Here is a 27,504-nt window from a genome sequence, read left to right on the forward strand (position 1 = left end):
CTTTTTAATAATTTTTTTTCTTTCTAGCAGCTAGACAGCTAGTTAACCAATTGTGAAGCTACACAACTAGGACTTGCAGCGGAAAACGACTACCACGCGTTGCATGGAGAGGTTAGGTCCTGCATGCAACTCCGCCGCCCGTAAATCTCCTACTGACAGCTCTACCCCTCGATTTGCAGATACCGATGTATAACCCGAGGACAAAACGGTAATCGTTGATACTCCGAGCCGGACATAAAACCATCCAAGAACAAAGAAGAGAACCACCACCGGAAAAATGGCCGGACCACCTCTACCTCCACCTCTTCTAACGTGTTTGGTGGGTGTTGCAGTCTTAATCTGCGCACTAACCCTCTGTGTTGCCCTAGATGTCAGCCCCCAAGACCCAATCATCCACCAAGTCACAGACCATGATACTAATAAGCTCCTTGGAACCGAAAAAGAGTTCAAGATTTTCATGGAGAAGTATGGGAAGAAGTACCCTACTATGAAGGAGTACATGCACCGCCTCGGTGTTTTTGCCAAGAACATGATCAGAGCCGCCGAGCACCAAGCTCTGGATCCGACGGCGGTTCACGGCGTCACGCCGTTCTCGGATCTGGAGGAGGAGGAGTTCAAGAGGATGTACACCGGCGTAAGAGGTGCGCCCGGCTTAACCAACGGCGGAGGCGGTGCGGGAAGCACGGTTGAGCTTCTGGATGTTAGCGGGTTGCCTGAGAGTTTTGATTGGAGAGAAAAAGGAGCTGTTACTGAGGTCAAGATGCAGGTAGTTAATGTTACAGTTTCTAATTTTCGTTTTTTTATTATTGTTTTTTTAGGTTGGTACTACACAATATATGTGATTAACAGTTTCGGACCGTACTTAAATCCTAGCTTATTGCAAATCAAGTTATGGCAAATACGATATAGAATTCTCGTAGCTGGTTGTAAATTACTAAATTGTGTAATCTGAAGTCGATCAGCTGATCAGGTGCTGCTGGTTCTTTTGTTTAATTGATTGTATAACTAGCTTGTGTTTGAGAGTTTGAAGTTTTGTACAGAAAGATTTGTCTAATGGAGCTAGGGTGTTTGTGGAACACGGAATTTTTCTTCAGGCAAGGCGTTGTATTGTGATACTTAAAGCCTCTAAATCTCTTGTTATGGATGCAGGGTGGCTGTGGGTCATGCTGGGCCTTTAGCACAACAGGAGCTATTGAAGGAGCCAATTTCATTGCCACTGGGAAGCTTGTTAGTCTCAGTGAACAGCAGCTTGTTGACTGTGATCACCAGGTAATTAAGCCTAGCCTCTCTGGAATATATTGAAGTACTCATTTAACTTTAGGGCGATAAAAATTTAATTGATTGAGCATATATATAATATTTGGCATGCCTACTTAATTAGTTTCGTTTAATGTTTGTGGCAACTATAATCAAGTGTGATGCAAAAGAGAAAGATGCATGTGATCGTGGTTGTGGTGGCGGACTTATGACAAATGCCTACAAGTATCTAATGGAAAGCAGGAGGGGTTGCAAAGACGAGGTTTCATACCCTATACGGGGGAAAAAAGGGGCGAAATGCAAATTTAATCCCTGAAAAAAGTAGCCGTGAGAGTAACCAATTTCACCACTATTCCCCTTGATGAGAATCAGATTGCAGCGAACTTGGTCCACAATGGTCCTCTTGCCAGTGAGTACTAAACCTGATAATATGCTTAAAAATAGCTAGGCTTTTTATGTATCTATGTGTGCGTACATAGAACTGCCTTAAGTGTCTTATTTTCTGAATATGATGTGCACTGTTTAGCATATTTAGATCTGAGTGTAGATACACCCCACTGATACAGAATCTTAATTGATGTATGTATGCGCAGTTGGCTTGAATGCTATGTTCATGCAAACCTACATTGGCGGTGTGTCATGCCCTCTTGTTTGTTTCAAGAAATGGGTGAACCACGGTGTTTTACTTGTTGGATATGGTGAGAGTGGCTTCTCGATTCTCAGGCTCAGCAACAAGCCGTATTGGATCATCAAGAATTCATGGAGCGCAAAATGGGGAGAACATGGTTATTACCGACTTTGCCGAGGCCATGGCATGTGTGGGATGAATACTATGGTGTCTGCAGTTGTGACCAGTACTCGGGCATCCTAGCTGCATCTCCCGAGATTAGCTAGTATACAATTATACACTATAATATATATATGCACCTCTCCCTTGTTTTTTCTTAATCCGAATTTGATGTTCCTATAATCATATTTCAAGAATATTATTGTTAATATGCCGAAGTGGAAAGTCTTGTTTACGTCAAAACCAATTCGAACCATATTATGTTAGCTTTAAATGCTAGATTGTCAGACTTCAAATTTAAGTCGGGAAAATTTTACAATGTGTTAATGTATGTCATGTATTAATTTTATCCTAAAATTGTAAAATGAGTCTCTAAAATAGTAATATTAGTACTCGAAGTTGTAATATATATGAGTAGTTGTAAATTTTATAGTTACAACATTAGTCATCATGTGTCCTTAATGTGTCTTTAAAGTAAATTTTATAGTTACAACATTAGTTATCATGTGTACTTAAAGTGATAAATTGCGTGCTTAAAGTCGTAATTGAATCCTTAAAGTGATTAAAAAAAGTTTTTATATCTTTGAGGATTTGTATTACAACTTTGAGGACTCAATTACCATTTTAAGGACACATGAGGATTAATGTTGTAACTAATTTTTTTTACAACTTTAAAGACTTATATTACAACTTTGAGGACTAGTTAATATTACTCCCGTAAAGACTCGATCATTTTATAACTTGAGGACAAAGTTGATGCATCACATGCATTAACACACCAAAGTTGATTCTCCACAAGCTTGTTGAAGAACTTGGTAGAAGTTTTGATTTGTTGAAAGGCTTGAAGACGAGGGTTGATCAAGGGCCGTAGAGGGTTGACGTTGATCGAGTTTGGGCCACGAGCAGTTCCATATGGTGGTTGCTCTTCGTCTTGTAGTTGGTGAAGATGTCTGCTATTTAGCAATTTGGGACTCTTTGGGATTTGGCAACTTCTAAGCTTGAGATTGATGAAGAATCGGCTATTTGGCAACTTGATGATTCTTCAACGGTTTTGGGAGAATTCTGAGTTCTCGGGAGTAATTTTTTTCTCTTGTCCGGAAGTCCTTATCTTGATATGAGAGGGGGTATTTATGGTGTCGATGCTCCTCCGTAAATAGAATGCATTAAAGTCACAACTTTAATTGTATTTCCTTAATGATATAATTAAATCAATCACTTTTGATTGATTGATTCAATTATTCAATTTACTATAATTAAATCAATCAATCTTAATTGATCGATTTAATTATGACCGATAAGGTATTTCACCAATTTGATTAAATTCCGACTTCCTTTTCGATAATCGATTTGATTTGATTGATGTTTGATTATCGATTGACATTTAATATTTGATTTTAGTCGGGATTGATGATTTTGTTGTCGACCGACCATTATCAAGCCGCCATGTGTTATTTCCGAAGACTTTTCAACTTTGCTGACTCACGAGCCACGTATGTAATTTGTCAGGCCCATGGGTTGTATGAATAATTTAATAATTATTATTCTCATTAAATTTTATGCGTCTACAAATACCCCCACTTTAAGGTGTGTTGTAGTCATGTTGTTGTCACGTGTCAGAGGTGCGACTTGAAGTTATTTTTGATGACACTTGTGGCGTGTTTTGCCATCCACTCGTTTTTACGTCTGAAATATTGGTCCGTACCATGATGACATTTTTGTTGCCTTTGAAATTTGTATTTTGAACGCTTGAGAATCATGCATTGCGACCTTTCCATATGTTTAGAATACATGAGCAATTTGCATGCTTAGTGGATATGATCTTCATTTGAACAACTTCCATACGTGGCTTTAAATTTACCCGTCTCGCAACTATTTTCAATTGGTAGGATTTGAATGAGAGATGAAAGCTTTTCTTTTCTTTTCTTATCGATTGATGCGTGGCTGACATTTCCTTCATTGGTATAAATAATTACCACCTTCTAAATGAGTTTGGTCTTCTACAAGTAAGAAATCGTGTAATGGCTTGATGACTTCTTGACCAAATAGAAAAGTGAACGCATGATGACATTATAAAATTGTACTGTAGGGTTTTGCCCTAATCACTGTATTCTCTTCCGTAGCTAGCCGCCCGCCCGTACTTCTTGTAATTCTTTCTTCCTTCTTCTTTTTCTTTTTCTTTTTATTTTTTTATTTTACTGTAGGCCTCAGTCGTGAGTGAAGTTTGGTACGAAAATAGGTCCAACCTTGTACCGCGAACTTGACAACGAAATTGTGGAGGCAGGATCAATGCGATGGTGCCATGCAATTGCGTTGTCGTAATCCTCTCTATTGTTTGATTATTGATTTTACTATCGCATGCCTCCATGCTTACTGACCCATCCTTATGCATAGTGTAGTCGATATATTTTTTTTCAGTTGCGGCTGAAGGGTCATCTTTTCGGCAAGCACAGTTGAAGAAAACCCACGAGGTACGCACAGTTGAAGAAAACCTTCGAGAGACCAGAGCCTTGAGGTACTACTTTTGTTTTAGTTGATTTTCTTAATCCTTTGGCTTGTCCATATGCTTTCCGGAAGGAAACAAAGATTGTCAAGAGTGACAACCCTCGTTTTTCATGGTGGGTGAGCTTACTCTTTAATCAACTTTGATTGTCATCTCATTATGCAAAGCGGCAATTTTTTTTCTTCGCCAAGTTCGGCAGCAGCATGGTACTAACTCTTTTTTCTATTTTTCTTTTCAGAATTTTGATGGCAAATTGAAGAACGCGAACACCTAACCGCTTGGTTTCTTTTACGTCTTGGACGTGAGATAAACCGTTGAAAGTGTTTAGGCTTTACGTACCCTGACAGTAATTGAAGAACAAGAACACCTAACCGCTTGATTTATTCCACGTTTAAGATGTGGGATAAATTGCTTAAAGTGTTTAGGTTTTGCGTAGACGTATACTATTCCGCATGGTGTTCTCCAAGAGTTTCAAGAAGGACACAAACATCATCTTTGAAGATATCGAGGATATTGAAAGTGATGGCACCACCTCTCATCTAAGCTCGCTCATCTCTAACAACTTCTCGCTCATCCTTGATTTAACTAATAACTTTGAGATCATGGGTTCAAACCTCACAGACATATGTAAGGTGCGTGAGTTATTTAATAAAAGTTTTTTTTTTTTAAAGAGCTCGCTCATCATGATTTCACCTCTGTGAGCTTCGAGAAATTTTTAAATGCTACGGGAGGACCATGTGGCAGTCTAACGTGGTCCTACGATCCAATCAAATTTAGACATGTGGATTTTTTACAACTAAAATATAAACAAATATTTTCTATTTTTTGTGAAATGACATTCATGGGTATTTAGCAAGTTCAAATTAGGGTCTAGGGTATAGGGTTTAAAGTTTAGGGTTAGAGTTTAGGGTATAGGGTTTAGGGTTTAGGGTTTAGGGTTTGGGGTTTAGGGTTTAGGGCTTAGGGTTTAGTATTAAAAAAACAACAAAAAATCTAAAATGGTCTTTGACAAAATAGCTGAAATAATTTTTCGTAAAGAAAATCTACATGTCTAAATTTGATTGGAAAGAAGGCCCACGTCAGACTGCCACGTGGTCCTCCCGTAGCACTGAAAAATTTCTCATGAGCTTCATTGACGTTTCTTCAACGTGGTGGTTGATTCAATTATTTAATTTACCATAATTAAATTAATAATTAAATTCAGTTTATCTCTTTAAACTTTAAGTCGAAAATTAGTTTGATCCCTGATTTTTTTTTTTTATTTCACGTCAGTCTATATACTTTCACAATTACATCACTGTAGTCTAAAATTTGAATTTGGCGCTGAACATGACTCTGTTGATGTAGACCCGACAACATGGCCCCATTTTTAAGATATTAAATTTTAATTTGAACATAATGTCCAAACTACCCTTATCTTCTTTTTTAGGAGAACAAAAAATTAATGTTGGGTGGGCTGGGTTTGAAGCCTAGACCTTATCTTTTTTTTTTTTAATCACGTCTGACTCTGCTGATGTAGACCCGACAGCATGGCCTCACTTTTAAGATATTAAATTTTAATTTGAACATAATGTCCAAACTACCCTTATCTTCTTTTTTTAGGAGAACAAAAAATTAATGTTGGGTGGGCAGAGTTCGAAGCCTAGAGCTTGCTGTCAAATACTATGCTCCAAACCACTGGAGTAACTATTGCTCATATACCTTTTAGTACATCTATATTTATTAGTACGAAAAAATGAAAGGAAAATAATAAATAATAAAACTATTTGTGATTGTGTTCCTACCATTCACGCCCAGACCTTTACTCCATGCCTTCACTGAAGGTCATAATCCCAGAATTTTTTTTTCTTTCAGTTTGTTTATCCTCCTCTTCTTTTTCTTCTTTTTCCTTCAAATCAAACTATCAAAGAAATCACGCTGCAAATTCCGACCGGGAGGATGAAGGGTGAGACGGCTTCTTCGTCGTCGGGGAAGCTAAGGAGCTTAAGGATTGTTTCTGACGATTCTTGAGCTTGGCAGAAGAGGGGTTTGATAGGAAATTCGGCATCGATGCGATGGCGGAACTTCTCTGCTTTTGAGGAGCTTTGTGGCTGGATTGGTGGGGTGGGGGGGGGGGGGGGGGGGGGATTTGGGGGTTTGGGGTTTTCAATGAATTGGCTTGGTGGTCGACGGCGATTCGGAGGTTGAAATTGATGGGGTGGCATCCTCGAGGCTGCGTTCGAGGCCGGGATCAGAGGGGTGAGGCGGAGGGACTAGGTCGTGGTCGCCTAAAGTTTATTTTATTTTATTTTTTTTCCCTAGTCTCTTTATTTCAAAATGTCTGTTTTGTCCTTCTTATGGGTCATCCTGTCTGGTCCACATCAGCAGATGATGTCATGTTCGGAGTCAAATTCAAAATTTTAGACCACATTGATATAATTGTGAAAGTACAAGAACTGACGTGATAAAAAAAAATCAAGACCAAACTGATTTTCGAACAAAAAATTTGAGGGAGTAAACTGAATTTAATCCTTAAATCAATCAGTCTTAATTAATCGATTTAATTATGACCGATAAAGTATTTCACTAATTTGATTAAATTCCGACTTCATTTTTAATAATCGATTTGATTTGATTGATGTCTGATTATCGATTAATGTTTAATATTTGATTTTAATTAGGATTGATGATTTTGTTGTCGACCGACCATTCACACGCCGCCACGTGACATTTTCGAAGACTTTTCAACTTTACTGACTCACGAGCCACGTATGCAATTTGTCAGACCCCTGAGTTGTATGAATAATTTCCGAAGACTTTTCGATAATCGATTTGATTTGATTGATATCTGATTATTGATTGACATTTAATATTTGATTTTAGTCGGGATTGATGATTTTATTGTCGACCGACCATTCACACGCCGTCACGTGTCATTTCCGAAAACTTTTCAACTTTGCTGACTCACGAGCCACATATGCAATTTTTCGGGCCCCTGGGTTGTATGAATAATTTAATTGCTTCAGTTCTATATATACCGCGTCCCACATGTTTCATCAAGTGTCAGATAATACAGAACCTACTTCGCCAAAATGAAGAAAATTGAGGTCAGTATAAATTCCAAACACACCATCAAACCATCATCTTCCTCTACACCACTACAGCCTTACAAGCTTACCCTCCTGGACCAGCTCACTCCTCCAACGTATGTCCCTATGGTATTCTTCTACCCCATTACTGACCATGTCTTCAATCTTCCTCAAACCCTAGCAGACTTAAGACAAGCCCTTTCCGAGACTCTCACTTTGTACTATCCACTCTCTGGAAGGGTCAAAAACAACCTATACATCGATGATTTTGAAGAGGGTATCCCATACCTTGAGGCTCGAGTGAATTGTGACATGACTGATTTTCTAAGGCTTCGGAAAATCGAGTGCCTAAATGAGTTTGTTCCAATAAAAACATTTAGTATGGAAGCAATATCTGATGAGCGTTACCCCTTGCTTGGAGTTCAAGTCAACATTTTGGACTCTGGAATAGCAATCGGTGTCTTCATCTCTCACAAGCTCATCGATGGAAGAACGGCATACTGTTTTCTCAAGTCCTGGGGTGCTGTTTTTCGAGGGTGTCGTGAAGATGTCATACATCCTAGTCTCTCTGAAGCAGCATTGCTTTTCCCACCGAGAGATGACTTGCCTGAAAAGTATGCCGGTCAGATGGAAGGGTTATGGTTTGCCGGAAAGAATGTTGCTACAAGGAGATTTGTATTTGGTGCGAAAGTCATATCTTCAATTCAAGATGAAGCGAAGAGCGAGTCCGTGCCCAAGCCATCACGAGTTCAGGCCGTCACTGGTTTTCTCTGGAAACATCTAATCGCTGCTTCTCGGGCACTAACATCAGGTAAAATCAGTTTATCAACAAGCCAAATAATAAAGCCTAATGTATTTGGGGTACTTATTTATATATTTTTATTACGTATATCTAGTGTACTGTGTACATAGCTCAAAGAATGAGAAAATATATGAACTTGCAGGTACTACTTCAACAAAACTTTCTATAGCAGCCCAGGCAGTGAACATAAGATCACGGATGAACATGGAGACGGTGTTGGATAATGCCACTGGAAACTTGATGTGGTGGGCACCGGCCATACTACAGCCAAGTCATACAACACCAGAGATTAGTGATCTTAAGCTGTGTGACTTGGTTAACTTGCTCAATGGATCTGTCAAACAATGTAACGGTGATTACTTTGAGACTTTCAAGGGTAAAGAGGGATATGGAAGAATGTGTGAGTATCTAGATTTTCAGAGGACTATGAGTTCTATGGAACCAGCACCAGAGATTTATTTATTCTCGAGCTGGACTAATTTTTTCAATGCACTTGATTTTGGATGGGGGAGGACATCATGGATTGGAGTTACGGGAAAAATTGAATCTGCATTTTGCAATTCCACAATGTTGGTTCCAACACAATGCGATAATGGAATTGAAGCATGGGTGAATCTAGAAGAAGAGAAAATGGCTATGCTAGAACAAGATCCCCAGTTTCTAGCGGTAGCATCTCCAAACCCCCCAATTTCAAGGTGTTGATTAAAAAAGATTATGTGGCTCGTGCAATGTTTCGATTTTGTAGTGAATAAGGTTTAAATTAGTTCACCAGCCAATCAATAAGATGCAAGTATGATAGACTCTGTCTACGTATGTTATCCGAATGTGTTTTCGATATGCTTGTAACCAATATAGCTCTTGTTTGTAATAATGCTCTGTTAAGCTTCTATCTATAAAGTTATTTCTCTTGATTAAAGAAAAAACTATACAAGTTTTGTTAAGCTTTATTCTATTTTTAAGATAGGATGTATGTAGTACCTATAAAGATGGTTCACCTATTATTATTTTCAAATACATGATTATCCGGTACAATTACGTAGAATATTTCTATAGCTAAAAAAATGTAATTTTGATCCGTGACAACATGATTAAAAAATTACATATTCTGATACATTTGTTCTCTAACGACAAGCATGGCCATAATGCCTCACCTGATCATCTATGTGATGGGGTAGTGTCCTTTCTTTTTAAGAGAAGGTAGGCACCTAATGTGAAGGCCTCTACGAGAGACTAATATTGTCTGATCTTCTTTTGTTCATCAAATTAAAGAAACGAAAATGGCCACAATGCCTCACTATTGATAGAAGATAGAACCATACAATAATTTGGAACATATGCATGGAGACAAGGAAATATAACACAATAAAACCATTATAATTTCACTTTATGTGGGAAACTTGGCCAAAACCGAATCACATCCACGTTGGCAACAAAAAGTGACTGGAAAAAAAGAGCCCCCAAAAAGCTAAAACACTATAAAAACCAGAAAACTTGAATAAGCGAAAAACCAAAAGTATGACATTTACACACACACTCTATCTCTCTCTCAAAGTCTGAAAACTTGCGCAATAAGGTACCTAGCTCTCTGGTCTTTTCTTTCTAATGCATATAAGTCCCTGTAAATTTTATGGCTTTTGGAATGATGATTTTATGCTTGTGGATCTCAGATGGGTTTGTTTTGTTTTGGGATTTTTATAAATGAATCCATTGAAAATGTTGAAAGCTTATGCCTTTGTTCCTTGGTTCACTGTTCTGGTTTTGTAAATTGTGTGTACGAGAGTTGAAATGTTGGTTTTGGTAAAGAGAAATGTTCTATAACCATGTAAGTTATCTTCTAAAGTTGTTCGAGTACTGCATAGGAAATAACGACCTAAACTGCTAGATGCTCTGAGAAACTTAATTATCCGATTCGTTGTGATAAATTAATAGAACCATCAATAGCCGTGATAGTCCCTTAATATTTGGTGGCTAATTAGCAATGCATTCATGGTAGTTGCATGTGCTTATTTTGTGCAGTATTCTAATTCTATCACTTGCAAAATCGTTGTGGAAGGTCAAGAGGAGAAAACTGAAAATGGGGCAGCATGCATCTCATTTTATTTTTTTATGCAATAGAGCCCTATATATAAAATAAATAATGTATCTATAACCTTCTCTAATTAATTTACTTAGTAATTGACGCAATTTGGCCGAACTGTTTCTAAACACACTAAGCTTCAGTTCTATATATACCACGTACCACATGTATGAATTCATCAAGTGTCTGATAATACTAAACCTACTTCGACAAAATGGAGAAAATTGAGGTCAGTATAATTTCCAAACACACCATCAAACCATCAGCTTCCACTCCACGACTTCAGCCTTACAAGCTTACCCTCCTGGACCAGCTCACTCCTGCAATGTATGTCCCCATGGTATTCTTCTACCCCATTACTGATCCTGTCTTCAATCTTCCTCAAACCCTAGCTGACTTAAGACAAGCCCTTTCCGAGACTCTCACTTTGTACTATCCACTCTCTGGAAGGGTAAAAAACAACCTATACATCGATGATTTTGAAGAGGGTGTCCCATACCTTGAGGCTCGAGTGAATTGTGACATAACTGATTTCCTAATGCTTCGGAAAATCGAGTGCCTAAATGAGTTTGTTCCAATAAAAACATTTAGTATGGAAGCAATATCTGATGAGCGTTACCCTTTGCTTGGAGTTCAAGTCAACATTTTCGACTCTGGAATAGCAATCGGTGTCTCCGGCTCTCACAAGCTCATTGATGGAAGAACGGCAGACTGTTTTCTCAAGTCCTGGGGTGCTGTTTTTCGAGGGTGTCGTGAAGATATCATACATCCTTGTCTCTCTGAAGCAGCATTGCTTTTCCCACCGAGAGATGACCTGCCTGAAAAGTATATAGCTTTGATGGAAGGGTTACGGTTTGCCGGAAAAAAAGTTTCTACGAGGAGATTCGTATTTGATGCGAAAACCATATCTGCAATTCAAGATGAAGCGAAGAGCGAGTCCGTGCCCAAGCCATCACGAGTTCAGGCCGTCACTGGTTTTCTCTGGAAACATCTAATCGTTGCTTCTCGGGCACTAACATCAGGTAAAATTAGTTTATCAACAAGCCAAATAATAAAGCCTAATGTATTTGGGGTACTTATTTATATATTTTTATTACGTATAGCTAGTGTACTGTGTACATAGCTCAAAGAATGAGAAAATATATGAACTTGCAGGTACTACTTCAACAAAACTTTCTATAGCAGCCCAGGCAGTGAACATAAGATCACGGATGAACATGGAGACGGTGTTGGATAATGCCACTGGAAACTTGATGTGGTGGGCACCGGCCATACTAGAGCTAAGTCATACAACACCAGAGATTAGTGATCTTAAGCTGTGTGACTTGGTTAACTTGCTCAATGGATCTGTCAAACAATGTAACGATGATTACTTTGAGACTTTCAAGGGTAAAGAGGGATATGAAAGCATGTGTGAGTATCTAGATTTTCAGAGGATTATGAGTTCTATAGAACCAACACCAGAGATTTATACATTCTCGAGCTGGACCAGTTTTTTCAACCAACTTGATTTTGGATGGGGGAGGTCATCTTGGATTGGAGTTACAGGAAAAATTGAATCTGCATATTGCAATTCCACAGTGTTGGTTCCAACACAATGCGATACTGGAATTGAAGCGTGGGTAAGTCTAGAAGAAGAGAAAATGGCTACGCTAAAACAAGATCCCCAGTTTCTAGCGGCAGCATCTCCAAACCCCCCAGTTTCAAGGTGTTGATTAAAAAAGATTATGTGGCTCGTGCAATGTTTCTATTTTGCAGTGAATAAGGTTTAAATTAGTTCACCCGTCGATCAATAAGATGCAAGTATGATAGATATGTTATTCGAATGTGTTTCGATATGGTTGTAACCAATTAATATAGCTCTTGTTTGTAACAATGCTCTATTAAGCTTCTATCTATAAAGTTATTTCTCTATTAAAAAAAAAACTATGGAAGTGTTACCAAGCTTTGTTCTGTTTCAAAGGTAAGATGCATATACTACCCGAAAATAATGTTCACCTATCATAATTCTTCCACATGAAAACCCGGTAAGAATCACATAAAATATTTCTAATACTTTAGAATCTAATTTGGGTTTGTGACAACATAATTGAAGAGGTACATATTCTGATACATTCGTTATTTAACGACAAGCATGTACATAATACCTAACCTAGGAGGAGGGTGTACGTAGTGTTCTCTCTCCTTAAGAAGGCCTGCCTTTCGCGAAGGCCTCTTTCAAAGGACTGATATAATATAATCTTCTTCTTTTTTTAATCAAAAGAAACGAAAATGGCTTCATTGTTCATAATTTGGAATATATGGTGGATTGTACGGTGTTGTTTTGAGGGAGCTTCTCTCTCGGGTCAAGGGTTTCCAATGGATTTGTGCAATGAGATTTGATTGGCAACAGTTATTCGGGCATCAACGCTCCAATTTAGCACTCCTCAGTCCTCACTACCTCATTGTTGTTGACGATGGCGATGACGACATTAGCGAGCATGGGTGATGTGTGTGGCATATTTGTTTGTATTGTTGCATTATTGCTTTCGGATGTAAGGGCTTCGCCCTATAGATTAGCGAGCAATTGGTCTCCTCTCATTCTTTCTACCTTGATCGAGTTGGAGATCCATGCACTTTATTTGTAGTACTTTTTTTGGCCTCGCGTTTGCAAGCTTTGAAATTCCCGTGATTAAGGAATTATTCATTTTTTACAAAAAAAAAGAAGAAGATTTTTTCCTGAAAAATAACACAACAACCATCATAATTTCACTTTATGTGGGAAATTTAGCCAAATCCGAATCACATCCACGTCGGCAACAGAGAGTGACTTGAAAGAAGTGCACCCAGAAAGCTAAAAAACCATAAAAACTAGAAAACTTGAATAAGGAAAAACTAAAGTATGACATTCCAATCTATTGTTTTATGGTTTTTGAAGGATTCAAATTTGTCAACCACTTTTTACTTGACCACCTTAATGACCACTATCTAGATTGGTGATACGTGTCTTTTCAAATTATTTTACTTTATTGTTTTATTGTTGATAAAAAAAATAAACATGTGTCACCAATCTAAATAGTGGTCATTGAGATGATCAAGTAAAAGTGGTTGACAAATTTGAATCCATTTCTTATTGCGGTTTTGTTCTGCCAAATCCAAATCCCATGACCCAATCATTTACACTCCCTCTCAATCTCTGCAAAACTGACTGCTTCCCTTGAAAACGTGCGCAATAAGGTACCTAGCTCTCTGCCCTTTTCCTTGTAATGCATTCAAGTCCCTGTAAATTTTGTGGTTTTTGGTAATGATTTTATGCTTGTGGATCTCAAATGGGTTTGGGTTTGTTTTGTTTTGGGATTTTTATAAATGAATGCATTGGAAATGTTAAAGCTTATGCGTTTGTTCCATGATTCAGTGTTCTGCAATTTGTGCCTTCTCTTCCGGATCTGATGTACGTGATGTTCTAGCTAGTTGTCTTTTGGATTGAAAAGATATTATCTTTTGATTGTTTTTGATAGAACATCAACATCAATCATCAATGAGATGAATCTGAAGTAGGTTATTAGTTTGGAGATATGTTAATGGTTAATGAATCAAGCTGAAGTTGTTCTGGTTATTGGAGCAATAGGTTCCATACTGAAGCATCTAATTTTGAATTTGCAAAGAGTGGTTGACGAGTTATCCTTGGGATTGGCGGGTGACATTGAAAAAGTCTTGGTTTTGTGTATAAGAGTTGAAATGTGATTTCTTTACTGTTACCATGATGTGGGTTCTACTAAAAGACTCGTTCTTGAATCTGGGGTCATGTCCTGTGATGACTCAATTCTTGCAAAACACAACTGAGATGTGTCAAAATGGGTTCGGGAGCGTCTTTATATATCGAAGTATCATGAGTTTCGATACTAAGTGAGGGTGCTGGATAGAATTGAGTTTGGAGGTTCAATGCTTCAAAAACAAAGAAGCTAGAGGGAACGTAATTCTTGATGATTCAAGACGGATCAATGACCTTGTAATTAAGTTGCTTATGTGCAATTGTTGAGCTTATGGTGTTTCCAGTTTGGATACGGATAGCTATTTCTGTTTTCAGTATAACCACCATGTGTTGCATCCTCTTACTCTTCATCTTCATTTACCTATCTTTGATCTGATGTTCCATTGGCAGAGCTCCCTTATGCTAAACTGTAAAACCTGCATTCCAGGTGGTCATTCTGTTAGAACTTTGGAAGGTCTCGGAAAGGAAACACTCGTCGACAAATTTTGGGAGCAGTTGCATAAAAGGAATGGTCTCCCAACTCGGAGATAATGGAGACGCGTACTGGAAATTCCCGTCCCAATAAAAAGCAATCGTCGGAGAAGTCTAAATCTGCCACTGAAGAGAAAAGGCCTGCAGAAAAGAAGCAAACACTTCTGTGTTTGTCAACTATGGTAAGTTCATTAGATAGTAAGTACTGAGTTTTCTAACATCGGTGTAACACCATGCAACTAACTCAGTACTGTAGAATAGACATCTATGTTAGTCTCTTTAGATAATATGCACACTTTAACTTTTCAAATGACGTCCTGCATTAGTTAGTCAACTGTTCAAAATCTCGTAGGTTACAATTTTCCCATCTCCAAAACCAAGTGTCCATAATCTTTTTCCCTCTTTGTTCACTAAACTAGTAAACTCCTCGTTTAGATTAATGTTCTAAATCTTTTAGTTTTTGTTCCATCTTGACATAACTTGTGGCTCATTACCTACGTTGCATGGAATCGGAAGCGGAAACGTGGAAGCGAAGCGTTTGGAAGCGCGGAAGCGATTTTTTTGAAAATAATTTGGAAGCGAAAGCGTTTTAGAAATGTGAGAATCAAAATAATATATACAAATAACAAATATATATCACCTAATTTTAATTTCATTCATTTATTTTAATCGTTAATTTTAATAAGTTGTACAAATTAGTTTGATTGTTTAGCAGATAACAACTCATTCTTAAAAAAAAAAGATATCACTAAACCTTATAAAAATAAACTTCTTCACTAAAAAAAAGTCCACCATGAAATATTGAAAGCACACGTCTCTCTAATCTCTACACCTTTTAATCTTCTTTCTTCACCTCTCTATGCTCTCTCACCCTCCAGGTTGCCGTCATCTTCTTTAACTTCATTCTCTCTCACTCCTCTCCCTCCCTCCAGTTTCAAATCCTTTCTTAACAGGTCCTCAAGCAGAAGATCTGATTGATTATAGATTTCGAAAGAGATAGAGAGAAGATTGATGTGCCGCTGAATCAGTTCTCGTGCAGTGGACCATCGCGCTTCCAAATCAAAATCGTGAGCTTCCATATTGGAAGCATGCGCTTCCGTCGTGCTTCCAAAACCCTCTTTTCCCGGAATCACGATTCCGGGCGCTTCCGAGCGCTTCCACGGCGTTTCCGCTTCGCTTCCGCTTCGGAAGCGGGCGAGTGGCCCGGCGCTTCCGTGCTTCCTAGCTCATTACTGCCCTGTAAACCAACTACGGCCGAGTTGTACCAAAAGGAAATTCGGCCTCTCATCAATGAGTAAAGGTTTTTTTTTTTTTTTTCTTCCTTTTGTGGGGGAAGAAGAAGTATGCAATAATTTTGGAAGTAACATATCCCCTATCACCATTCCTTGCAACAAGCAATTACTTCTGGCATTTTGTGGTTGATGTTGATCATTTTGTAACTTTTGTTCTTTCATGATAATAAAGCTAATTTCTCATGTAGCTGCAATTGCTTGGCATGAGAGTAGAAGAAAGTGGATAGGGGATCAGCGGCTGCAAAGAATGGCCAAGGATCCAATTATAAGGTATTTTTTCCTCACAAAGGTTCCTGGATAGAATGGGGTTAGCAAGTCATGGTTAAAGAGTTGCACCTTAAAGTTTAATAACAAAAGAAAAGTTGGAGAGCATAACTGCCATAACTTATATTCTTTGTAGGTACAAATGAACTCATTAACACTGGTGTGTCAGTTTTTAGGAAATTACACTTATATTTGAGTATCTGTCACTCTGTCCACTACTTGCACCCTGACTTGCTGATCTGTAAATCCTAGATTTTTCAAAATTGCTCCTTTAGTCCTTTTGTTTGGTGTGTGTCCATATTAGTAGCTTTGTCCATTTATGCTGTTAAATTGTAGCTGCTATATGAATGTCAGGAAGTTAAATGTGAAAACTATATGCTGCATATTATAGCACCATTGTAATGATTGATGATATTAGTGTCTTTGTCCAATTATTTTCTGTTCAATTATTGCTACTTCTTGAAGATAATGTGGAAAGTTTATGTTTCAGCTGGTCAACAGCCTATGAGGATCTACTCTCAACCAATGAGTGTTTTTCTGAGCCGATCCCCTTAACTGTAAGTCGATCATATAATAGCACATACCTGTCCAATAAATATCTTCTGATAAGTCATATATCTCTATTACTTGTGTTTATTTGACATTGGAAATATTTTCTAAAGTTTGATGTTTTTATAAAATTGGTTTTAAGCATGTTTTCATACTGGAGCTCCACTTTATGTTTTCAAAAGTCATGGGTAGTTTTCTTGAGCAGCGAGGACGAAAACTCATCCCTACAACAGTTTGTGGATGCATGTATTGTGCACTGGGACAAGATAATGGCGAGGAGTTGGGTGTGCATGTTTGTGATCGGTAATTTATTTTCTATGCTTACATGTTTATTTTTAGACTCAAGTTACATGTTTAAATTGTATTCTGTTGGCCTTGTTATAATCTCATCCGTGATTCTATTAATGAAGCTTGTTAATTACTGGCCATTCCTTATATCAAGTTTTATACGAACATAAGAGTCTAATCCTGATATGATTTTGTCTTGTGAGACTCTCATTGCAATTTGTATTCTTTTGAGTTCATTATTTCTTAACGTTTATTGTGTTAGGTTTTAGACGAATGACTTTACCTTAAGCAAATTAAATATTTTTCTTTTACATACACCTCAAATAGTTTTACGCTTCCGTGGTGTTTGCTTAAATGATTTCTTAAATAAACTGTCTTGCGTTTCTCTTGGTTTTTATTTTAGAGACATGCGGCACTGTGACGTGTCTAAACTAAGGAGGCGTAGTTTGGGGCGTTACAGATTTAATCTTTACACACTATGAGAATATCAAAATATCACGATATTTGTGCAAAACTCACGAAATCTTGTTATTAAATCAGCCGAAGTCATCATATATAGTCATTAACTCGGGCCAAACTTATAAAATTAACACTAAAGTCTTGGCGCAGCTAACATGATTTGAACCCAGGTTGCCACATGTTTGTAACATCCTGAAATTTCAAATTTTTATTTTTAAAAGGAAAGTTATTTTTATTTCGATTTCTATTATTCTTTTAAATTCTTTATAGTTTTTGAAAATTATTCAAATTTTGTTTTTGGAGCCCATCGGATTAAACTAGAGGCCGTGATGAATTTGTGGGATTTTTCGGAACACCGTTTGGATATCGGATATATTTTTAATGATTTTTAGAAGTTGGTATTATCTAAAAATTTAATTAAAAATAGAAAATCAAGGTCGGTCAAATTTGGTCCGTCCAGATTATATGGGTATGGATCAACTTGGACTTCATTATACCCAGTCCCAGACCGACTCCGTCTCCAGCCTCTATCAGCGACGGAGACCTCCGGTCACTCCTCCGTTGTCCGGCCGTCTCCCGCCGCAAAACGACTGTCTACAGCTCTGTCTCGACGTCCCCGACCTCCCTGGGATTCCAGCTTGATGAGTGGAGCTCCGGAAAAGGAGGAGAGAAGGCGACTGTGTTTCCGATCGGGTTTCCGATTCCGGTGACGGCGGCGAGCGTGAATGGTACTGGAAGCATCCTCTCGTCCTCGTGGTCTTCCCTATGTCCTCAGTTTCTTCAGAAGAGGTCGGGAGAGAGAGATTCGAAGTGGAGAAGGAGAGGCTGGGTTCGCCGGCGAGTTTCCGATTCCGGCCAAGTCGAGGTTTCTCACTGGTATGAATAGCTTCATGTCGGTCTCGGGAACCTTTCCATGTTGGTGGTTTTCGAAGAGAAGCTCGGAGGAGGGAGAATCGAAGAGGAGAAGTTTCTGAATTTTCCGGCGAGGGTTCGACGGATTCCGGTGAAGCTTGATGTCGACTCAGGTATTAAAGTTGGTCTATTCGATGAGCTTTACATGTTTCTATAATTGAAATTGAGATTGGTTGGGTGTTGGAGAAGTGGGATTTTGGACAGGTTGTCGACCACCGTGTACGGCGGCGGCGGCGGTTGTTCTTGTAGTTTCTGGCTTTTGTTAATACATTGATTGTGGAGGAGTGTTTTGAGATGTATTAGAATTGCAGGAACATGAGAATTGTATGAAGTTGGGTTTTGAGCAGTGTGGTGTGTGGCCACTGTTCACGGCGGCTATGGTGGTGTTTTGAAATCAGAAGACTTGTGTGAGGGAGAGGTTGAAGATGTGTATTATGTTTGGTATGAGTGTTCATTCAATTGGCTTTGGTATTTGAGAGCAGGGTGCTACGAATATCTTGGTTTTGTGATCAAAGTTGAAGTAAAGCATATATGTTTGTATGGTTGTGAGATATGGTGGTAACTGCAGCAATGGATAGTTGATCAAGGTTCACATGATCTTGGAACAAATGTCCAGTCGATAACTTTAAGATGTAATTGGTATTGCTATGCTTGAACAATTGTGTTTCGGTGGATTGAAGATTTGCCGGAAGGTGTGTAGTAAGATGGGTGTCCAAAGTAATTGATGGAGACTGGTGTGTTCTCTTTTGAATTATTGTTAGAGAAAGATGATTAGAGGAGTTGGGTGTAATGAACGTTAAGTTGGCTTTGCTGGGTTGTTGTGGAGTCTTAAGAGCAGTATGGGTACGGGAACAGAAGAATTGGATTTTCATTACTTTCATATGGATTTGATGTGTTGCTGGGGAGTAGGAAACAGTAAAGGATTTAGGTTTGGTCATGTCTGGGTTCGTTGATAAGTTGTTATGCCTACAATTAAGACATGAGAAGATTGATCAAGTTTGAGATAGGCAAATATAAAGGATTTAGTAGAAAAGAGGAATTGGGTGTAGAGAGTAAATTCGGTGCTTAGCTTGGTGCTTGGAGCATGGTTGGGATACGACTAATTATGGGTGGCGTGTGATTTGGTAATTGTCGGAAAAGGTGAGCGGAATTGGAAATAAAGATTTTGATCGTTTCTAATTAAAGTGTTTGCCGACTTTATTGGAACAAGGATTTGATGTGAGGGAGCATGTTGCAATCCGAGGAGCAGAATGATAAGGATTTCAAAATGCGTGCCGCGGTGTTATTAATTTTAGTAAGCGTCGGAGTCAAGGCTTGGATTCCAGGTAGGGTCTCTCTCAGGGAACTTTTCTTTAAATTGATAATTAGGTTATTGTTGAAATCGGTGCATTGTGTGGCATTGGTTGATATAACTCTTGGTTGTTATCGATTTTGTTAAAAGCATGTGATATCGTTGATTTATATGAAATTAATGTTATTGCTTTCCGTAAAAGCATGAGTTGAATGTTATGATATGAGTATTGATATTCAATTGACATGCATAATGCATTGTGAGGAATTGTGAGAAGTGAGATTGGTGATTCTGGAGATGAGAAAGAGATTGATAGAATAGATACATTTTGTGTAGTTGAGTTTCCTCATGGGTTGTCCAAGATCCAGGGTAGTCCACACGTGCATAAGTTCAGGGAATGTATGCCATTTCGATGGCGGACATCGACAAAACAATTTTATCGGGTTTCGGGTTTGGAGACCATGAGTATAACAAGATGATTAACAATAGAGGTACAAGCCATAAGATATTACTGATTATTAGATCATATATTTGAGACATTTGTGTCACCCCCGGTTGGTAAAATACACGGTATGGGACGTGTAGGCTCACATATCTTTGATGTATGGACTGATAGCCAGTAATTGAGGAAGACATTCATTAGCATACATGTATCAAATTGTCGTTATTTATTTAAAGTATTATTTGATGTTTGATAACTTGTTTGTGCGATGTAGTTAATTATAACTTAAAAAGGTTTGGCTCTTTGGCCCTACTAAGCGTAAGCTCACCCCTATAAACTTTTGTTCAGGTACGTTTGAGGACACGTTTTTCTAGAAGCGTAACTGTGAAGTTTAGCTGACGTGTACGAGAGTAGAAGAGTTACAGAAGATTAGAAGTCAGATAGATCGTAAGGGCTTATCTTTTTGTCTTTGTAATTGTTTTTTGTTATTGTAAACGTTTTATTTTCTTTTATTTCTGGAAAAGTATTTGAAATTGTTTTATTTTCTTTTACTTTTCCCGCTCATGTCTCGGGTACGGCGTCAGGTGCTTGGAAACCACCGACACCGGGTCCGGGGTTTGATGTATGGACTAGCCAGTAATTGAGGAAGACATTCATTAGCATACATGTATCAAATTGTCGTTATTTATTTAAAGTATTATTTGATGTTTGATCACTTGTTTGTGCGATGTAGTTAAGTATAACCTAAAAAGGTTTGGCTCTACTGAGTGTAAGCTCATCCCTATAGATTTTTGTTTAGGTACGTTTGAGGATACGTATTTCTAGAAGCGTAACTGTGAAGTTTAGCTGACGTGTACGAGAGTAAAAGAGTTACGGAAGATTAGAAGTCAGATAGATTGTAAGGGCTCATCTTTTTGTCTTTGTAATTGTTTTTTGTTATTGTAAACGTTTTATTTTCTTTTATTTCTGGAAAAGTATTTGAAATTGTTTTATTTTCTTTTATTTTTTCCGCTCACGTCTTGGGTACGGCATCAGGTGCTTGGAAATCACCGACACCGGATCCGGGGTGTGACAATGGTATATCTCACATTCTCAACCAATCCTCCTAAGGTGATACTTGATTACTACATTGAACATTTTATTATAAACTCTACATATATTTTCATACTTTTAAAATTTCTTTTCGAAATTTTATTAATATTGATATTTTCTAATATTTTTATCAAAATATCTATTTTTCAGATAGTCAAAATTTTCTTGAAACGTGATATTTTTGTAATATATCGAAATTTCAAATTTTTATTTTTAAAAGAAAAATTATTTCCGAGCTATTTTTATTTCGATTTCTATTATTTCTTTCAATTCTTTGTAGCTTTCGAAAATTATTTCAATTTTTAGTTTGTCAAAATTTATCTTTTGAGTCCATAGGATTAACGGAAGCGTTTTCGGACATCGGAGCTATTTTTAATAATTTTTAGAAGTTAATATCGTCTAAAAAAAAAATATTTTTAAACCCGCTTGATCTGGACCGTTGGATCATTTAAACCGCAAGATCTGGGCTGGGGGAGACTGGATCAGATCAGTTCAGACCCAGACTGGGTCAGCCTCGATCCAAATAGCAGCGACGGGTGACCGGACTGCCGCTTTGTCCTCCAGCGACGGCGTGGGGAAATCATGGCAGCTTCGGCTTCGTCTCGGTCGCCTGATCCTATCTGTGGTCTCGATTTCGTCGATGGAGCTTCGATGAGAGAGAATCGAAGAAGGGTAGCTTTTTCTGGGTTTGTCGACGAGTTTACTATTTCAGCCACGGCGGCGAGCATGATCGGTCTTGGTAGCTTCACCTCGACCTGTTGAACATTTCTTTGAAGAGAAGGTCGGAGGAGGGAGAATCGAAGAGAAGAAGTTTTTAGGTTTTAGGCAGTGTTCTTGGTGTTTTCCGGCGACCTCGGACTTCAATTCAGGTATCAAAGTTGGTCGACTCGTCAAGCCCTACATCTCTATATAATTGGTTTTCATTTTTGATTAAGTTTTGAAGAATCGAAGTTTTGGGGTTTTACTGTGCAATTTGAGTTTTCCTGTTTGTGTGGTGATTTTGGTTGCCTTGGGGCGTTCTTCGATTGGAATTGACTTTATGAAGTTGATTTGATGATCTTAAGCCCTTGAATTACATAATTGGAAAAGTTGGGTTTTGGGGCAGTGTTGTTCGGCGATGGAAGTGGTGGTTGATGGTTCTGGGTTTGGTTTATGTTTTAGATGAAATTACAAGAGCATTAGAACTTAATTATGTTGTTGTGTCGCCTGGATTCCATAAACGGAGAAGTTGAGTGTAAGAAAATTAGAGTTATGCAATTTGGAATTGAGCTAAGATTGGAGTAGATGATAGTATCGGGTTTTCTGCTGATTTTGGTTTATTGTTTGTGGTGGTGACTGCAGTATTCTTGTTCCATTTCCAATCATATGAAAGTGCAGGAACATGAATTTGGATGCTTGATTGGTAAAAGATGAGTTTTGGGTGGTAGGAAATGGAGCTGTGTTATTGGAATAGGGAGGGGAAGATGGTTGTGTATAGTACTAATACTGAACTTGGCGGAGTTGAAGGATGCAACTAAGAACTGTTGATTTGCGATATGGAACTAGGAGCTTGATTTCAAATGGAGAAAGTGAGTATTGGCAAGTGCAGGAGTAGGACAACTTGAGAAGTATAAATTGGCTAAAGAGCTTATGGGTGTCCTTATCAATTTCAAAGACTGGATTGCATCGACTTGAAATCATCAGAGTGAATAAATGCGGATTAAGGAACTCATCTGGGTGTCTTAGTAGATTTATGAATTCGGTCCGGTTGACTTAAAGTGACTTAAATTTGGCTTAAAGTGAGTTTTGCGGATTAAGGATTCAGGGTGTCCTTAGTAATTTTAAGAACATGATCAATTTTGGAAATTGATTTAGTTTATTTGAGGTTCGACGGCTTTCTCGGTAAGGAATTGTGACGAGGATCGAGTGACTATCGACTTTTTCAGAAGCAGAAGGATAAAGATTTCAGAATGCGTGTCGCTGAGTTATTAGTTTTAATTAGCGTCAGAACTAGCGCTCGGATTTCAGGTATGGTCTTTCTTGGGGAACCTTTTTTTAAATTGATAATTAGATTGTTATTGAAATTGGTGAATTGTTTGTCATTGAGTGATTAACTCTTGGATGTTACTGCTTTCTATAAAAGCATGTGTAATCGTTGAGTTATATGATTGTTATTATCGCTTTTCTTAAAAAGTATGTGTTGGATGATATAATATGAGTATTGTTATTCGTTGCATACATAATGCATTTTGAAGAATTATGAGATTAGTGAGATTGGTGATTATGGAGAGGTGAGAACGAGATCAAAATATACATTTTGTACAGTTGAGTTTCCTTATGGGTTGTCCATAAATCTATGTCATCCCACTTGCGCAAATGAGTGGGCAAAGTATACTCCTTCGATGGCGGACATCAATAAAACGATCTTTCGGGTTTCGGTTTTGGAGAGTATGAGTATAACAAGATGACTAACAAAAGAGGTACAGGTGATGAGATATTACTGATTGTTAGATCATATATTCGAGACATCTGAGTCACCCATGGTTGGTAAAATACACTGTATGAGACGTGTAACTGAGGAAGACATTCATTAGCATATATGCATCTAATTATCGTTATATATTTAAAGTATTGTTTGATACTTGATAACTTGATTGTGTGACGACATAGTTAAATGTAACTAAAGAGGTTTGGCCCTACTAAGCGTGAGCTCATCCCTATATACTCTTATTCAGGTTCATACAAGGACACATATTTGTAGAAGACTAACTGTGACGTTTAGTTGACGTGAACGAGAGTCGAGAAGGACTACCGAAGTTTCTAGTGAGCTAAACAACAAGACTAGTTTTACCTTTATAGTGAGCTAGACTGCAAGACTTGTTTTGTCTTTATAATCGGTTTTGTTTTTTGTAATCGTTTTATTTTCGACTATTTCGAGAAAAATATTTAAAATTATTTTATTTTCTTTTATTTTTCCCGCTCACGCCTCGGATTCGGTGTTAAGTGTTTGGAAACCACCGACACCGGGTCAGGGGTGTGACAATTTTAGTCCTTGGTTTGATGCCTAAGCTACTTCGCTCCTCCAAACTGGGCCGGTGTTGGATCAAACAAACAGAAACTTGAAAGAAGGAGTCCGATACAAGTCATACAACTACGTTGGTCGGAGCGGATTTTACGCATCAAGGTGCCCTTGCACCATTAATCTGTAAGTTTTTAAATCTTCGTATGCAAAGATTTAATGAAGACTAGAGACCTTAAATTCTTTTCTTTCATTTTTATTTTTGACCTGATCAAATTAAACGCCAATAATTAGAGTACCTCTTATTCAATCTCATGTCCTCATCTCTTGTGTTGAAAACACTTTTGATTATTTTTTTGAGTTTTAATTTTGTTAATGGTATTAAAATACATGCATGATAATGCGACATAGATGATCGGATCAAAACATTGCGTATTAATTGCTCGATTCACTTGTAGAAGAATTTTCGAGCTTCGGGCCAATATTCCATTTTTCTTTTTAATAAAAAATTCTAGCAGCTAGACAGCTAGTTAACCAATTGTGAAGCTACACAACTGGGACTTGCAGCGGAAAACAACTACCACGCGTTGCATGGAGAGGTTAGGTCCTGCATGCAACTCCGCCGCCCGTAAATCTCCTACTGACAGCTCTACCCCTCGATTTGCAGATACTGATGTAAAACCCGAGGACAAAACGGTAATCGTTGATACTCCGAGCCAGACATAAAACTATCCAAGAACAAAGAGGAGACACCACAGGAAAAATGACCGGACCGCCTCTACCTCGACCCTTTCTAACGTGCTTGGTTGGTGTAGCAGTCTTAACCTGCGCACTAACCTTCTGTGTTGCCCTAGATGTCACCCCCCAAGACCCAATCATCCACCAAGTCACAGACCATGATACTAACAAGCTCCTTGGAACCGAGAAAGAGTTCAAGAGTTTCATGGAGAAGTATGAGAAGAAGTACCCTACTAGGAAGGAGTACATGCACCGGCTAGTTGTTTTTTCCAAGAACATGATCAGATCCGCCGAGCACCAAGCTCTGGATCCGACGGCGGTTCACGGCGTCACGCCGTTCTCGGATCTGGAGGAGGAGGAGTTCGAGAGGATGTACACCATTCCTCGAAAAGTTAAAGTAATCTTTTTTAGAAATCGAATGGATTCGGTCTTATACATACGCAAGGAAGGTAATAAAAAAAAAGAAAGATGAGTTCTTTTATCACTTAGGAGCTGTGCGAGATAAAAGTCTCATGCACGGTTTTGAATGAGAGAAAGAAGTGAGGAATCCTTTTTTCGACACTGACTCTCCCACTCCAGTTGTTGCTTTTTTTTTCTTTTTTTTCTGTTACTTCAAAAGTCGTTGCTTCAGTTTCAGCCACTCGAATTTTCGATGTTCTTTTTTATTTCTCATCAAACGAATGGCATTTTCTTCCTATTACTCAAACAAGCATGAAACGTATGCTTGCGTATTCGTCCATAGGTCAAATTGGATATGTAATTATTGGAATAATTGTTGGAGACTCAAATGGTGGATATGTAAGCATGATAACTTATATGTTGTTCTATATCTCTATGAATCTAGGAACTTTTGTTTGCATTATATCATTTGGTTAGAGGTGCGCCCGGCTTAACCAACGGCGGAGGCGGTACGGGGAGCACGGTTGAGCTTCTGGATGTTAGCGGGTTGCCTGAGAGTTTTGATTGGAGAGAGAAAAAGGAGCTGTTACTGAGGTCAAGATGCAGGTAGTTTCTAATTTTCGTTTTATTTCTGATTTTTTAGGTTGGACACACAATATATGTGATTAACAGTTTCGGCCGTACTTAAATCCTAGCTTTTTGCAAATCAAGTTATGGCACATACGATATAGAAGTCTCGTAGCTGGTTGTAAATTACTAAATTGTGTAATCTGAAGTCGATCAGCTGATCAGGTGCTGCTGGTTCTTTTGTTTAATTGATTGTATAACTAGCTTGACTTTGAGAGTTTGAAGTTTTGTACAGAAAGATTTGTCTAATAGAGCTAGGGTGTTTGTGGAACATGGAATTATTCTTCAGGCAAGGAGTTGTATTGTGATACTTAAAGCCTCTAAATCTCTTGTTATGGATGCAGGGTGGCTGTGGGTCGTGCTGGACCTTTAGCACAACGGGAGCTATTGAAGGAGCCAATTTCATTGCCACTGGGAAGCTTGTTAGTCTCAGTGAACAGCAGCTTGTTGACTGTGATCACCAGGTAATTAAGCCTAGCCTCTCTGGAATATATTGAAGTACTCATTTAACTTTAGGGCGATAAAAATTTAATTGATTGAGCATATATATAATATTTGGCATGCCTACTTAATTAGTTTCGTTTAATGTTTGTGGCAACTATAATCAAGTGTGATGCAAAAGAGAAAGATGCATGTGATCGTGGTTGTGGTGGCGGACTTATGACAAATGCCTACAAGTATCTAATGGAAGCAGGAGGGTTGCAAGACGAGGTTTCATACCCTTATACGGGGAAAAAGGGCGAATGCAAATTTAATCCTGAAAAAGTAGCCGTGAGAGTAACCAATTTCACCACTATTCCCCTTGATGAGAATCAGATTGCAGCGAACTTGGTCCACAATGGTCCTCTTGCCAGTGAGTACTAAACCTGATAATATGCTTAAAAATAGCTAGGCTTTTTATGTATCTATGTGTGCGTACATAGAACTGCCTTAAGTGTCTTATTTTCTGAATATGATGTGCACTGTTTAGCATATTTAGATCTGAGTGTAGATACACCCCACTGATACAGAATCTTAATTGATGTATGTATGCGCAGTTGGCTTGAATGCTATGTTCATGCAAACCTACATTGGCGGTGTGTCATGCCCTCTTGTTTGTTTCAAGAAATGGGTGAACCACGGTGGTTCACTTGTTGGATATGGTGAGAGTGGCTTCTCGATTCTCAGGCTCAGCAACAAGCCGTATTGGATCATCAAGAATTCATGGAGCGCAAAATGGGGAGAACATGGTTATTACCGACTTTGCCGAGGCCATGGCATGTGTGGGATGAATACCATGGTGTCTGCAGTTGTGACCAGTACGCGGGCATCCTAGCTGCATCTCCCGAGATTAGCTAGTATATAATTATACACTATAATATTATATGCACCTCTCCCTTGTTTTTTCTTAATCCGAATTTGATGTTCCTATAATCATATTTCAACAATATTATTGTTAAT

General features: G+C 38.3%; 2 protein-coding genes and 3 non-coding genes across 5 annotated transcripts; all 5 read left to right on the plus strand.

Annotated features, from left to right (window-relative positions):
* The first annotated feature begins 50 nt into the window (after positions 1-50).
* LOC101307832 (cysteine proteinase 15A-like) lies at positions 51-27,504 on the plus strand. Its single transcript, XM_004307298.1, has 4 exons — positions 51-766; positions 1,150-1,269; positions 26,674-26,917; positions 27,102-27,504. The coding sequence occupies exons 1-4, from the start codon at positions 278-280 to the stop codon at positions 27,377-27,379; spliced, it is 1,131 nt and encodes a 376-aa protein (XP_004307346.1). The 5' UTR covers positions 51-277; the 3' UTR covers positions 27,380-27,504.
* Positions 3,916-7,267, plus strand: LOC101309772. Its single transcript, XR_185250.1, has 3 exons — positions 3,916-4,556; positions 4,783-5,176; positions 7,205-7,267. It is a non-coding gene; the product is annotated as an uncharacterized LOC101309772 (transcript).
* LOC101309485 (vinorine synthase-like) lies at positions 7,595-9,350 on the plus strand. The gene is made up of 2 exons (XM_004307303.1): positions 7,595-8,423; positions 8,557-9,350. The coding sequence occupies exons 1-2, from the start codon at positions 7,616-7,618 to the stop codon at positions 9,114-9,116; spliced, it is 1,368 nt and encodes a 455-aa protein (XP_004307351.1). The 5' UTR covers positions 7,595-7,615; the 3' UTR covers positions 9,117-9,350.
* LOC101310062 lies at positions 18,230-20,924 on the plus strand. Its single transcript, XR_185251.1, has 2 exons — positions 18,230-19,802; positions 20,559-20,924. It is a non-coding gene; the product is annotated as an uncharacterized LOC101310062 (transcript).
* On the plus strand, positions 21,782-24,510 carry LOC101310260. The gene is made up of 2 exons (XR_185252.1): positions 21,782-23,309; positions 24,017-24,510. It is a non-coding gene; the product is annotated as an uncharacterized LOC101310260 (transcript).

This window comes from Fragaria vesca, linkage group LG7 (genome assembly GCF_000184155.1).
Source record: "Fragaria vesca subsp. vesca linkage group LG7, FraVesHawaii_1.0, whole genome shotgun sequence".
Lineage (NCBI taxonomy): Eukaryota > Viridiplantae > Streptophyta > Magnoliopsida > Rosales > Rosaceae > Fragaria > Fragaria vesca.